At 49.4% G+C, this 15,265-nt stretch overlaps 1 protein-coding gene across 2 annotated transcripts in view; it reads left to right on the forward strand.

The window, feature by feature from the left end:
- The first annotated feature begins 1,106 nt into the window (after nt 1–1,106).
- Nucleotides 1,107–15,265, forward strand: part of XPO6 (exportin 6) — a 41,251-nt gene continuing 27,092 nt past the window's right edge. The window contains exons 1-6 of one of the 2 annotated variants that reach the window (XM_066576508.1): nt 1,107–1,732; nt 4,165–4,255; nt 9,271–9,383; nt 10,032–10,229; nt 10,320–10,479; nt 12,327–12,404. In XM_066576508.1, coding sequence (XP_066432605.1) covers nt 1,730–1,732; nt 4,165–4,255; nt 9,271–9,383; nt 10,032–10,229; nt 10,320–10,479; nt 12,327–12,404 — 643 coding nt within the window. In that variant the 5' untranslated portion in view covers nt 1,107–1,729. The remainder of the gene's footprint in view (nt 1,733–4,164; nt 4,256–9,270; nt 9,384–10,031; nt 10,230–10,319; nt 10,480–12,326; nt 12,405–15,265) is intronic. The other variant, XM_066576509.1, reaches the window with a different exon arrangement.

The following is a 15,265-nucleotide window of genomic DNA, read 5'->3' on the forward strand; positions in this document are numbered from 1 at the left end:
GAGTTCAAGCGCTCCCAATCTGCGGGGCTCCCATTGAAGGGGTTCACTGTCAAAATTTACGGATGTGTTAGAAGCGATGTCTCAGGATCGGCAGGGGTCCCAGAAGTCAGACCCCACCGATCAGCAGGTTATCCTATGTACTGTGGATAGGGGATAGCTTGCTGAGATGGGATGACCCCTGAGGCCCTCTTCAAATGAGCGCTGCTTTTGTGGCGGAATGAACGGTGCGTTTTTACGCTCACAGCAACATATTGTACCGGACTTTTTGCGCCCGCAAGGAATGTTCATTTGCATGCAGCAAAGACGTACCGATTTAAATGGCTAATTAGTCTTAATGAGGTCCAAATGTGTTCCTTTTCCAGCACAATTACGCAATGTTTCACACATCTCCTTGCGTTTTGCGTGTGCATTCCCCCCCCCCCCCCCCCCCCCCATTGACCTCTATGAGGACTTTTGGTACTCGAATATGCAAAAAATAGAGCATGTTCCTTTTTTTGCGTGCGCAATACACACGTGTGAATGTATTGGAACCAATTGGTTCTAGTCTTAGCGTGTTGAAAATACACCCCTGTGAAGCCACATAGCCACCAGGGATGTTTATATTATCCCATTTACTGTCCTAGACCACCAGGGCTGTTGTCCTTAACCCTTCTCACTAACCTAGACCACCTTTTATGTGGCAAAGGTGGCACCACAGACACTACGAGCATTTATACAGGGCACAATTACTAGTGACCCCAGCTAAGATGTAGTGCCATTTTATTACATCCTAAACCAACGGAAATAGAAGTGTCATAAATACGCGACAATTCCATCCGTTATCTCCATTCCCTCAGCTGCATCTGTCAATGAAAACCTGTTATCACATCTCTTCCTGCACCAACATGGTGGCTGAAGACGCACGTCTACAAGTCACGTGACAAGGCCTTTCCCACGACGAATCTCACCTTCCCTCCGCTCTTATTGGTGAGCTCTAGCAGCTACGACGAGACATTCCTCTACCAATATGGCCGCCCGTCTCTTAAGCCACGCTGATTGGACGCTTTGCCTGACGATCCCGCCTCTCTTCCTTCTCAGCGTTATCTGATTGGCTCCGGTCCCGGGCCGGCCAGGATGACTTCCGGCCAAGCGGAAGGAGTGTACGGCTGTGTCAATTAAACGGGGAGACGTCAGAAGAAAACCGTTAAGAAGCACCGACCCCTCCCCCTGACCGGAAGCGGAAAGCAAGCTCGACCGAGACCCCCTGAGGAGTGGTGAAAACTGACCTCTGACCCCTCCCCCCATAGTCATCCCTTACTGGGTGTGGCCCCTGCTACTGACAGGGGCCACATGTGCTCTCTAGCTGCCTCCCAGTGACCTTATTGGCATTCTCAGTCCATCTTATGAGCATTCATGTCTGCCTGCCCGTGTATGCAGAGCCCTCCACACCTGCAGTAGTCCCCCTCCCCCCATTCCTGCCCTAATGGACTGCTCCCCTTTGGGGTGATAGAGGGGTGCGCCCTCTGGGGTGTCTGTGAGCGGCTAGGAAGTGATTTTATTTCTGTCTGCGGTGGCGATGTGTTAGGCTGGCACCTGGAGGGCAGCGCTGCCAGGACGTCGCCTGCCATTTTATAGTCGGTGTTTTATTGTCCCGGGGGGGCAGGAGTGGGGTCACATCTACCCGGCGGGGTGACATGTGCCGGGAAACGGACGGAGACGCAAAGAGACGAGCGTGAGGAGCGATACCAGGATGGTGAGTGGCGTGTGGGAGTGGCTATATAGGGAGGATGTAACGCCGACCGCCAACATGGCTGCCCCTTCCGTAATCGCAGCGATGATGACTGCTGGGGCAACTTTGGGGTGAGGGTCATATGTGACGTCACATCGCCCAGGTGATATTTGGCTTAAAGGGGCTGCCAACCTCTAACTTATTGATAGGTGTCAGTATTTGATCCGCGGGGGTCCGCCACTCAGGATCTCCACCAATCAGCTGTCAGTGTGTCCTGAGTATCCAGGCAGCATGAGATGCAATTAGGCTTTATATTCTTTTATTCCTCCATGTTACAAGAAACGCCAGCGACGTTTCGACCCGTCAATGGGTCTTAATCATTGGAAGCTGACAGCTTTGTATACATTGTGGCGATCAGGATTGGTAATGCAGTACCAACCTTGGCCACTGCAATGTATACGGAGCTGTCAGCTTCCGGCTCAGGAAACACTGACAGGTGATTGGTGAAGATCCTGAGTGGCGGACCCCCGCGGATCAACTACTGATACCTATCTTGCCTTTTAAAGGGGCAAGTGCAGTGAATCTCCGTCGGTTTTCAGTGGGACCACTGGAGATGGCCTAGTATGAAGGGTTCGGTGATTTCCGTAAGCCTCACTGAAAGGAACAGAGCTGCGCCGTAGGCATGCCCTACGCTGGTCAATGTCCGCATGTCTGAATAGCCCTATTGCAGTCAGTTGAACACGCGGACGACTATTGCGCCTTTCTGAATATGGCTAACTTCACACAGGCGAGCGCGATATGGAGCCGTGAATCGCCGCCCGATATTGCGCTCCCCACCATGTCAATTCCCCAGGGGTGCGAGGCGGTTTCATGGCAAAACAGCCTTGGATCACTTCGGGGAAGAAGCGATCCTCGTGGAGATCAACGTGTTTGTGTAATTACGCACGTAAATGTAAATAGAATTATGTAGGGAAGCCGCGCTTTTTGTCCGTGAATACGCCGCGTAAAAAGAGCGCTTGGCCCTTACATGGATTTTCCACACAAATGCCATCAATGCTGTATACTTAGACTAGGCCATGTATGCAGTACACAGGGTTAGAGTGGAAGCAGCGGCTCCGACCCCTATCAATGGCCAGCGCTTATAATTAGAGGCGCAGCTGTCATGGAGTTTAACGAGAACTGCACTTGCAATTACAAATACCGGCCACTACAGGGGTCAGTGCCAACTGCTGCCTCTCCGGCCCTGACAGCGGGCACCCAATCGGTTGGGTTAGTGAACCCTCTTCTGGGGATAGATCCTCAATGGGATTTGCACGGAAAATGTCTTCAAGTGGTTTTCCAGGATTGTATAATTGATAAGTCATCAATATCACCAGGGGTTCAACATGGAATACACTGCGCCACAGGGCTGGGGAGTTGGAGTCCGTTACATTCTGGTGGAGTCTGGGTAAAAATATACCCACTCTGTCTTATTAAAAAAAATATATATATATTCTGGTATAATTAATTCAACGCAGAATGTTTTGCATATTTCCTTTCATAGTAATTTAGAAAAGTTTTGAAAAGTTCGGGATGGAACTACAAGCTGTGTCCCGTTAGCAGTACATCCTGGGCTGCTGCATAGTGGGACGTAGCTGATCGGCGAAGGTCCCGGGCGTCGGACACCTGCCGATCTGATATTGATGACTTACTAATAATGGGTGCAATAGCCTAATTTTATTAGATTCTTCAGTATAAAGAAGTTTGAATCCCCTAATGGGTCCTCTTTAAAGGATCTCTCCAGGGCTATAAGCATTGATGGTCCATACTTGAGCATAGGTCTTCCATGTTTGATCAGTGGGGGGCGCCACTTCTTGGGCTGCTGATTATCTGCGCAGTGAAGGGGCTGTGGCATTCACACACAGTGTCCTATATTCTTATGGATCTGCTGTGTGTAAATGTAGCTTTAGAAGGCCGGTTTCACATCTGCATCAGAACCTCTGGAGGATCCAGCGCAGGTCCGGCTCAAAACTCCAGGGAAGAATCTGGGCGGAAAGCGGGTGCGTCCCATTATAGTCAGTGGTGTCCGACCGGCGCTGTTCGTTCCATCCCGAGATGGATCTGTTCGGCCGCGGGGATTCCCCATTCCTGCTCCTCGAATTCCCCGAGCGCAGATGTGAATCCACCCTATTTGTTCCTCCTTCATTGCATCTTCTTGTAGAGATAAAATGACCGGCGGCCCTTTAATTTTCCTCCACTTCTGGCAAGTACAGGATCAACACTGACCGCGGGGTGCAGTCTGGGGAGAGATAGGTGCTAGCCTGTATAGGGAGCATTATGTCCGCCGCTTCTTGTGTCCTCTAATAGGTAGTGACAGAACGCACAGAATGGCATGCTGGGAGTTGTACTTTTACAGAGGATCACTACTGTAGATATCATTACCACCATCTGACTTTGTAATTGCTTTCTCTTTCCAGGCGTCCGAGGAGGCCTCGCTCAGAGCCCTGGAGAGTCTTATGAGCGAGTTCTTTCACACCAGCACATCCAATGATCGGAAAAGAGAAATCGGTGAGACAAACATTGGCGCTGATGACTTTATGCATTGAGGTACTTTCAGGTGACCTTGGATGATGCTGCCGCTCCTAAGGGTCCTTTTACACCAGACGACTATTGGGCGATTAAGCACCCACAGCTTCCCAACAATTATTGCTGCAGTGCTTTCCCACCGGCGTGATGATTGCTCTCTAAATTAAAATAGAGCATGTCGGAGATCTCTTCCAGCTCCATTATGAGTAAACAGGCAGTCGCTCACAGATGAACTGCCTGTTTATTTGAACTGATAGGTGCGCTATAAACCAAGTGACACTGACCAGTGAGCGATTCTCACTCATTGCCCTGTAGGGTCCTGTGATTACACAGGACAGTAGTTGCTGTAATCACTTGGGTGACTATCGCCCGCCCTGTATGAAAGTACCCTTAGGGCTCATTCACATTGGCATATTTACACTCCGTATTACGAGCCTAATATGGAGAACTGAAACCCTATTGATTTGCATTGGGGTATTCAGGCTACTGTAGCCTGCAAGCATTGGGGCCCTCTTACACGAGTCAATAAAGTGTCCGGAGTGATACAATATGAGGCTGTAACAGAGAATATCATGACATTGGACATCCTGGAATTTTCCAGCTATGACACTATGGGATATGGGGAATGAAAGCCGCGAGTCCTGAATCTGCCCCCCACCCTGAGGTAATACAGTTAGTGGGCTCCAAGCTGGTATATGGAGTAAAACTGGTTTCATACGCAGCTTTTTGGGAGAAAAGTAGGTTGGAAAATAATCCGCTGGGGCCGGATGTTTCATTAAAGTCTAGAGAAATAAAACGCGCTGCGTGCAAAGTGTTTTCGGTTTGTAGCAATTCTTCTTTTTTTTTTTTTTCTTTTTTTTAACGTGTCTTCATCGGGGTATACTGGGGCTCATGTATGTAGACTGGTGTTTATCATGCCAGAGTAAGTAAAGCCTATGATTGGCTGTGAGCAACCAATGTATTAAATGGCGCAAGTCTCTTAATACATATTTTCCATCTAGCGGCATGAGATGAGAATGCGCACGAGCTTCCAGCTGGAGTTAGTTGTTTTTTTCGTTTTTTTTTGTCTAATCTATGCCAGCTCCTGGCGTAGATGATGGGTTTTGCTGGGTCACGCCCAATTTTTGAAAAAGTGTCAGGGTGCAGCGTAAATGCAAAAAAAGTCTCTGAATTATGGCTTGCAAGGCATCCTAAGCCCCAGTGTATTTCCTGGCGTCTTTCCCATAGGCTTCTCTATAGGACTTTGGAAATGTCAGAAAAAAACACATTTTATATATTATGCAATTAAATAAACCACCAACAACGGCGTGAAAAATGCTTGAGATTCACGGCGTGGGTTTTTAAAAATAAGTTCTTAGAAAGGCTAAAAATATTGTTCAGGAGGAGGGAAGAAGACGTTGGGAGGGGAGAAGCCTATGGCTGAAGACTAGACTAGAGGGCTCAGGTAACGGGTGTCCAGGACATGAGTCGGGGACTACTGCGAGGGGAGACACTTGTCATTTTTGGGGTATGTTCACACCATTTTACAGCGCAGGGTCAAAATCCGCTGTGAATCTGCACGTAACTTTCTGCTGTGGAGTATCCGCAGCGGATCTCGCACGTCTGCACATACTTCTCCCCAATAGATCTACTTAGATCAGTGGGTCACAACTTCCTGCCGCAAATGTATCTTAAAGTGACCCTTCAGGCCTGGACAAACCTAGACGGCCGCTCCGCTTCTCTGACTCCCTGGTGCATACTGTATATTAGTGTGCCTCATTAGTCTAATACACTACACCTGCTGTGATTGGTCAGTGCTGCTTTTGTAAACTGCACCTGCCAGTAGGGGGCAGTATGTAGTGTCTTAGGGCAGCTTCACAGCAGTATATGCTCAAATTCGCACGCTTCAGTGCAGCATATTTGCACTATGAACAAGGTTGATTTGCACGGGTGTCTATGTATCATACCATACTTCTTTGCGCACGCTGGGCCTGTTCATATGCACGTGCAACACCCCCCATCCACCCTGATTTAAGACTATTTAGCCTCATGGGGTCCAGAAGGATTTTCTTTTCACAGAATTGAGCAGTGTGTTGCACATATATTCGAGCATCTCCCATAGACTTCTATGTGCACCTTTTGGCGCACAAATGTACTCAAAAATAGAGCAGGTCCTATTTTTTTATACGCACAAAAAAAGGAAATGTGAACGAATGCATTAAAATCAATGGGTTCTATTCTCTGCGTATTGCGCTCACAAATGCCTCCATGTGATGCCGCTCTTAGACTGATACTTACTAATACACAGTGTGCACCATGTAGTCAGAAGCTGTGCGGCCATCTTGTTAGTCCACGCCAATGGGTTGCTTGAATACATCTGTGGCGTCTGGCGGCACTTCCATACGCCAGAATGAAACCTGCGCTAGTTTGGATCTGCAGTAGGTTTCTGGTATAGTGTATGCCGGTAAATGCGACGGGCCCCGTGCAGCCGTGCCCCCAATGTTGGGCCCTGTCTGCTTTTTTTTTTTTGAAAAGCCCCAAAGTTGCAATTGTGGCGTCTCTATCAAGCCTTAATATGGAGGTCTCCAGCTATCAGGACTTGACATGCTTGGCGTTGTAGTCTCTTGACAGCTGGTGATCACTGGCCTAAAGAAACAAGAGTGGTCGCCCTGTGTAAAGGGATAGGAGGGTAAAAGCCCAGCGTGTGTGTATGTATGTACGGGTTACACGAGCCGTCCCCGCGTTCGGATCCTGTTGTGGCCTCAGACGACACCATGTATGTGTGACATCGGCGTCTAACTTCCTCTAGGGATGTTAAAAACAAGAAAAACAAAAATAGCTGCGTTATCACCGAACGTGTCAGATTTTCCTCTTGTGTAAAGCTGACTCTGTATAATGGCCCATCTACATGTAACGCTTGTCACACAATATATGTGCGATACTGGTTCTGTATTGAGCGAGCCGTCGTGTACTATTCGTTGCAGCTCCGTTTCAGCCAGCATAAAAGTAACCGCGGGTTCGCTCACTTCTCGCTACGTCTAAACGCTCCCCGCTCTGTGTTACACATCGAATGTGAAGCGCTGAGCGAGAAGTGGACGATTCTCAGCGGTGATCTGCCAGTCTGAACATTCTGCACGAACTACTAGGGGTGACGTCGCCCACTCATGTGCTTATTTAGCGACAGTCAACCCATGTAAATGGGGCATTACATGGATCAGTGCCCGGTTACCGAGGTTTTCCACTGTTTGTACTCCTGCTGCAGCTTCATCACACACGAGATCTCAAGATGCTTGAGGACAGTCACCATACGGGCCTGACGCTGCTCACAGCTGAGGGGTTGGTACACGTCCCTCTGAGCCTAAGGGCGCATTCACCCAGCGTATATTCGGGACGTATGGTCTCCTGGTATTTCAGGAATGGCACACGCACACATACCCATTATACCCAAGTAAGCTATTCACACGAAGGTTCTTAGACTGATAGTCTGTGTGAAAGAAATCGCTGCACCTCCTATTCTCGTCTGTTTTCGTGGACGAGACTGGCACTGTGCAGTGTACAGGGTTTGCGAATGTCGGACAGAGCCATTCAATGTGAGCCCACGTTTAGGCACAATTGGCATGCAGCTTTATGAATATGGCCAAAGTCTCTTTTCTCTCCTGATCACTGGTTACGTTTAGGTCTGATTCACATGAGCGTATGCGTATTTGTGCCGCATTATTGCACATCAGGTTTTGCGCATTTGTGCGTGCAACTGCGTTTTTTACTGTACTTTACAAGAACGCACACACTGATGCTCTCAGCCATTGCAATGGCCAATTCATCTAAAGAAAGATGTTCTTTCCCTGCACAAATACGCAGAGAAGTAGAGCATGCTGCGTATTTCTTTGCGTGACTAGATTGCACACACCAAATATACACATGTGAAGGAACCTTTAGAAATCAATGGGATCGATTTTCTGCGTATTGCGCACACAGATTTTTTTGTCTTTGCGTGCAAATCTATTAGTGTGAATCTGGCCTCGGCCTGCACTGGATACATTGGATCTGCCTGGGGTCCAGACTGCATACTATTCAAGTAGAATCTTATCTGTGATAAACTATTCTAAATGAGCCTTTTCCTGTTCACTGACAGCAAGCAGGGATCTTGAAATTGGCAAAAAATCGAAATGCAAAGCATATAAAAATGTTGCTGAGCACTTTACAGAAAACCCAGTTAACAGGCTTGTTGTGCTGTCTATCTACCTTGGGCTTGAGTACCATTAAAGGGGCTGTGCCAAGTTATAAAGTTAGTCCCTACACACAGAATAGGGGACAACTGTATGATCAGTGGTGTTATCCCCACTGGGACTCCCCCTGATCCCAAGAATGAGGGTCCAGTCCTGAGCACTGCTAATCGACTCACTTCAGTGATGGCAATGGAGATTGCTGAAGTACTTGAACTCTGTAATCTCCGGCACTGTCATTGAAGTGAACAGAGCGCCTGCACAACCTCCACTCCATGCACTCAGGGACCGAGCGGACTCCTGTTATTGGGGGTCTGTGAGAGTCCCAGCAGGCAGGACCCCACCATACATCAGTTATCCCCTACCCTGTGGCTGGGGTATACATTTATCGCTTGGTACAACCCCCTTTATCTGTGTTTAGGGGTCTCTGGTTATATTCTGCTCGTCAGCATAGGTGTTCACTATGAATGAGATGTGCTGCAAATGTCCATGAAGGAGGTGCAGATATCTCCTGTGGGTCCGGTGTCATGTGAGGACTATCAACATGTAGATAGCAGCCAGTGTCCTCGATATTAGTAGGTAGGTGTGAATAATGTTAATTCAGGCCATTTATATGAAAGCCTGGAACCTTTTAAATCGGCTAACTTGCGTCTCCATCTGATCAAACTACCAATGCAATGAAGCCCGGCATAGTGAGTTGTTGTTTTCCTGCCGAGAGCCACGGATTAACCTGGCCCTATGATGTCCCCCGTCTTACTTCCTCCCGCTCACTAATGACTATTCTCTTCTACACAGAGGCCCTGTTGAATAACTTTGCTCAGCAGCTCGGAGCCTGGAGGTTCTGCTTCTACTTCCTGTCCAGCTCACACAATGACTACGTCCTGATGTACAGTCTCAGCGTGTTTGAGGTGAGAACTCATCATTGTTATCTGATCATAAAATCATGCATAACAGGCACATGTGACACCTCTCTTAAAGGGATTGTCCATTTTTCCATATAGTCAGTCTGTGATGGAAATTTTGGACAAGTGGTGTTGACAGGCTTGATCTTAATTGGGTTATACCACAAGTTTAAAGCAACTCTTTGGTCCTGGTTGAACTAAGATGGCTGCACCGCTTCTCTGACTACCTGATCCACAGTAGTCTGAGACACTACAGCTGTTTGACTGGCCAGTGCTGCCCATGTGAGCATCACTGGCCAGTCAGAGTAACATGTAGTGTCTTAGACTACTGATGCATGCCAACACACAATGGGCATCAGGTATTCAGAAGCGGTGCAGCCATCTTTGTTTGGCCAAGACAAGAGGGTTGCTTTAACACTTATACCATATCCACAGAATAGGTGATAAATGTTTAATCAGTGGGTTCCTACTTATGGGACCCTGGCTGGTCACAAGAATTGGGGGCACTTGTTACTCTGTTGGAATTTAACTTTTGCCACTACTGGAGATTGCAGAGCACTGAAAAAAAAAGCAAAAAGTTGCAAATCTTTGCACAGCTATGACTTTGTGACACACGACACTTCCTAAATCACTCCCATCATTTTTATCATGTAGAACTTAATTAATAAGATGTGGTTGGGCGTCCCATCCGAAGAGAAGATGCAGATCCGTGGCTCCTTGCCCAAGCTTCTCCTGAGCCAGCACAAGGCTCTTCCAGGCTTCATCTGTAACAAGTTGTGCAAGGTGATTGTTGACATGGGCAGACAGGACTGGCCGATGTTCTACCATGACTTCTTCACCAACATCCTGCAGGTGAGGGGGCGACTTACTTGGTTTATTGCATGCATTAAGAGCCGGTCTGGCAGCACATATTCACTGTGGCCTCTATCACCCTTGATGTAGCTCATCCAGACCCCCAGCACAACTCCTCTGGGGTTGATTATGCTGAAGACGGCCTCTGAGGAGCTGGCGTGTCCCAGGGAGGACCTGAGTGTGGCCAGGAAGGAGGAACTTCGCAAACTGCTGCTAGAGCAAGTGCCAACTGTACTCGGTCTACTTACAGGTAGGGGCCGTGCTGTGATCATTGTAAAGTAAGCTGCCCAATACCTTGGGATAAAGGGTACCATAATTACTATTCTTAATTCAGATGTTTTCACACAATGAAGTTTATCCCACAGGAGCTGAACACCATGAGGGAGATTTCAGATCTTGTGCAAACCAAAAGTATAGCATTTGTTTCAATAAGAAATCAGATTGCTCAAAGGGGTTGTACCACTTCTAGCCATCTTGCTGCAGGAAGCAGACAGCTCTGTACATTGTGCGGTGGCCGGGGCTGGTACTGCAGTCTGAGTCCTATTGAAGTGAATAGGATTCAGCCTTCAGTACTAACCTGGATCACTGTGCAATAAAACAGCTAGAAGTGGCACATGTGTCCGGCTAAGGCTGTGGGCAGGTTAAGCTCTGCTCACGTATAGTTTCTACCTTGAGATGTGTTAGGAGTATTTCCTGGTGTATAGGCATAATGGTGGTCTAGGTCTCTCATTGACTCCTATTATTTAAAAGAACATATTCTGATGTGTTCCAGCTCATTGTACGCAAAAAGGACACTTTGTGTGGCCTGGGGCCCAAGGACTATGACTGAAATATGTGCTGGGAGTTTACTTTGAGCTTAGGCTAAACTGATTTGCAAAACAATATGGGAACAGACCCCACATCTGGCCCTACACATATTATAAAATTTCGTCCGCCTATCATTTTAACATTATTTACAAACAATTGTTGGCAGTAGTTGACTAAAATGGTAAACTGTCGTGTTCAAAATTTTGGGCTGAACTACATATGCAAAGTGACAAATGATCAGCTAATCATGCCATACATATGTGTGTATAGAGTCCATTTACACGGGGCGAAGGTCAGGCAAACTATGCCCGTTTCTCGTCCCGGTGTGTCCTCGCTTCCGTGCTGTTGCACGGGAGCTAGTGTAGTGCTGGCTCACTCACAGAGCAGACAGCAGGAGGGTGGGGAGGCTGCAGGAGATCTCTCTCTCATTCCCACACCCCTCCCCATTGACATAACATAGCGGCCGTTCAATACTAAACGGCTGCTATTTAAAATGAACAAGGAGCGATCAGCTGATCGTCCATCATTTATGCAGCATAAACAATGGATGATCAGTTGATCGTTCAGTGTAAACAGTGGCTGGTTCAGTATTGAAGAGCCGCTATGTTAAGTCAGTGGAGAGAGGCGGGGGAGCACGAGGAGAGAAATCTCCTCCTGCCACCCCGCTGTGAGCCAGCGATACTAACTCTCGTGCACAGGAGCTAGTATATGCGGGGCGAGTGTTTGGCATCGTTTGCGAGACACTCATGCTGCCTAAATGGGCCTTAAGGCGTCCCAGCAATAATGGCTCCTGTGCTTTCACATAAGAGTGGGGATTGCTCAGTGAATGGAGGCGGAGCGGGCCGGGAATCATTCCATCTCGCTCACCTCCATTCACAGTAAACGGCCTGTCCTTCATAGATGAACGATTGCTTACCCAAGCTATCTTTTTATTGTTCAGTTACTGCCAGCATTTACATTGAGCGATCTGTTCAGATTCCAGGGATGATCTGAATTATTATTGTTCAGTGTAAAGGGGCTGTTAGTTTTTTTTTTTTTTTTTTGAAGCCTATACCCTTGATCTTCCAATTAAAGTATTTTTCCAGTAATGTCAGAAAACACTTAAGTCTGACTTGTTGGTGCTTTTTTTGGCTCCTCCGCAGTTCTATTTGCATAGAATTTTGCCTCAGGATTCAAAAACATAATTTCCAGGATATGTCATTTAAAGTAACAGGGGTGTGTTTTAATTAGTGCTATGCCTGTACATGACCTCGTAGGTGCTTAATGGCACTTCTCTCTGTTAAAACCCAGGAGTTCTTGAAAGTATATGGGATAAGCACAGCGTAACAGCCGCCACTCCTCCACCATCGCCAACTGCTTCGGATGCTGGTAAGTAATGTTCCTGTCAGTACTGGGCGATCGGCTTGATATTGTCCAGGTGTGTAGGATTTAATTAACCCCCTATATTGTTAATGAGTCGGACAGAAATTGAAGTACTTATAGGGATTTTCCAACTAAAGACGTTTATCCGCTACTTACAGGATGGGGGCTAAATGTCTGTCTGATTTCTGGCTATCTGAGACCCCCTAACGGTCACTAGAACGGTGCACACCGAATGCTCCTTGTAGAGGAAGCGGCAGTGCACATGCTCGACCACCACTCTGCTCACTTCTATGGGACAGGGAGATAGCCAAGCGCTATCCCCTCCAGTGATCAGACCTTTATCCTCTCTCCTGTATATAGTGAATAAATGTCTTTAATGAGTAAACCCCAATAAAGGAACGATGTCCTTTTACTGGAAGGAGGTTGTAACCAGTTAAACAAAAATAGCTGATTAATTCCAGAGACCAGCCATCTCTTGTCCATAGGCTGAATATTCTTGTTCGCTTTGGACCAGAGTGCTGAGCCCCCCCCCTATACCAGGCCGGATATTCTTGTTTGCTGTGGGCCAGAGTGCTGAGCCCCCCCATACCAGGCCGGATATTCTTGTTCGCTGTGGGCCAGAGTGCTGAGCCCCCCCATACCAGGCCGGATATTCTTGTTTGCTGTGGGCCAGAGTGCTGAGCCCCCCCCATACCAGGCCGGATATTCTTGTTCGCTGTGGGCCAGAGTGCTGAGCCCCCCCTATACCAGGCCGGATATTCTTGTTTGCTGTGGGCCAGAGTGCTGAGCCCCCCCCATACCAGGCCGGATATTCTTGTTTGCTGTGGGCCAGAGTGCTGAGCCCCCCCCATACCAGGCCGGATATTCTTGTTTGCTGTGGGCCAGAGTGCTGAGCCCCCCCATACCAGGCCGGATATTCTTGTTTGCTGTGGGCCAGAGTGCTGAGCCCCCCCATACCAGGCCGGATATTCTTGTTCGCTGTGGGCCAGAGTGCTGAGCCCCCCCCCTATACCAGGCCGGATATTCTTGTTTGCTGTGGGCCAGAGTGCTGAGCCCCCCCCATACCAGGCCGGATATTCTTGTTTGCTGTGGGCCAGAGTGCTGAGCCCCCCCCATACCAGGCCGGATATTCTTGTTTGCTGTGGGCCAGAGTGCTGAGCCCCCCCATACCAGGCCGGATATTCTTGTTTGCTGTGGGCCAGAGTGCTGAGCCCCCCCATACCAGGCCGGATATTCTTGTTCGCTGTGGGCCAGAGTGCTGAGCCCCCCCCCCTATACCAGGCCGGATATTCTTGTTCGCTGTGGGCCAGAGTGCTGAGCCCCCCCCCTATACCAGGCCGGATATTCTTGTTTGCTGTGGGCCAGAGTGCTGAGCCCCACCTATACCAGGCCGGATATTCTTGTTTGCTGTGGGCCAGAGTGCTGAGCCCCCCCCATACCAGGCCGGATATTCTTGTTTGCTGTGGGCCAGAGTGCTGAGCCCCCCCCATACCAGGCCGGATATTCTTGTTTGCTGTGGGCCAGAGTGCTGAGCCCCCCCATACCAGGCCGGATATTCTTGTTTGCTGTGGGCCAGAGTGCTGAGCCCCCCCATACCAGGCCGGATATTCTTGTTCGCTGTGGGCCAGAGTGCTGAGCCCCCCCCCCTATACCAGGCCGGATATTCTTGTTTGCTGTGGGCCAGAGTGCTGAGCCCCCCCATACCAGGCCGGATATTCTTGTTTGCTGTGGGCCAGAGTGCTGAGCCCCCCCCATACCAGGCCGGATATTCTTGTTCGCTGTGGGCCAGAGTGCTGAGCCCCCCCTATACCAGGCCGGATATTCTTGTTTGCTGTGGGCCAGAGTGCTGAGCCCCCCCATACCAGGCCGGATATTCTTGTTCGCTGTGGGCCAGAGTGCTGAGCCCCCCCATACCAGGCCGGATATTCTTGTTTGCTGTGGGCCAGAGTGCTGAGCCCCCCCATACCAGGCCGGATATTCTTGTTTGCTGTGGGCCAGAGTGCTGAGCCCCCCCATACCAGGCCGGATATTCTTGTTCGCTGTGGGCCAGAGTGCTGAGCCCCCCCTATACCAGGCCGGATATTCTTGTTTGCTGTGGGCCAGAGTGCTGAGCCCCCCCATACCAGGCCGGATATTCTTGTTTGCTGTGGGCCAGAGTGCTGAGCCCCCCCCCATACCAGGCCGGATATTGTTGTTCGCTGTGGGCCCGAGTGCTGAGCCCCCCCCCCCCATACCAGGCCGGATATTGTTGTTCGCTGTGGGCCAGAGTGCTGAGCCCCCCCATACCAGGCCGGATATTCTTGTTTGCTGTGGGCCAGAGTGCTGAGCCCCTCCTCATACCAGGCCGGATATTCTTGTTTGCTGTGGGCCAGAGTGCTGAGCCCCCCCATACCAGGCCGGATATTGTTGTTCGCTGTGGGCCAGAGTGCTGAGCCCCCCCATACCAGGCCAGATATTGTTGTTCGCTGTGGGCCCGAGTGCTGAGCCCCCCCCATACCAAGCTGGATATTCTTGTTCGCTGTGGGCCAGAGTGCTGAGCCCCCCATACCAGGCCTAATATTCTTGTTCGCTGTGGACCAGAGTGCTGAGCCCCCCATACCAGGCCGGATATTCTTGTTCTCTGTGGACCAAAGTGCTGAGCCCCTCATACCAGGCCGGATATTCTTGTTTGCTGTGGATCAGAGAGCTGAGCCCCTCATCTCCCATCACTGAGAGAAAGGGGCAGAAGGGCTCGGCTGAGTGCTCTGCCCCTTCGGCTGTGCTTACTTCTGCTTGGCAGATTCTTGGAGCGGCTGTGTTAGCAGTGTACAGAGTCATGGAAAGTTCTGCACAATGTCTACAGCAGAGCTGAACACGTTCAAAAGAGC

This window comes from Eleutherodactylus coqui, chromosome 8 (assembly GCF_035609145.1).
Source record: "Eleutherodactylus coqui strain aEleCoq1 chromosome 8, aEleCoq1.hap1, whole genome shotgun sequence".
NCBI classification, from domain to species: domain Eukaryota; kingdom Metazoa; phylum Chordata; class Amphibia; order Anura; family Eleutherodactylidae; genus Eleutherodactylus; species Eleutherodactylus coqui.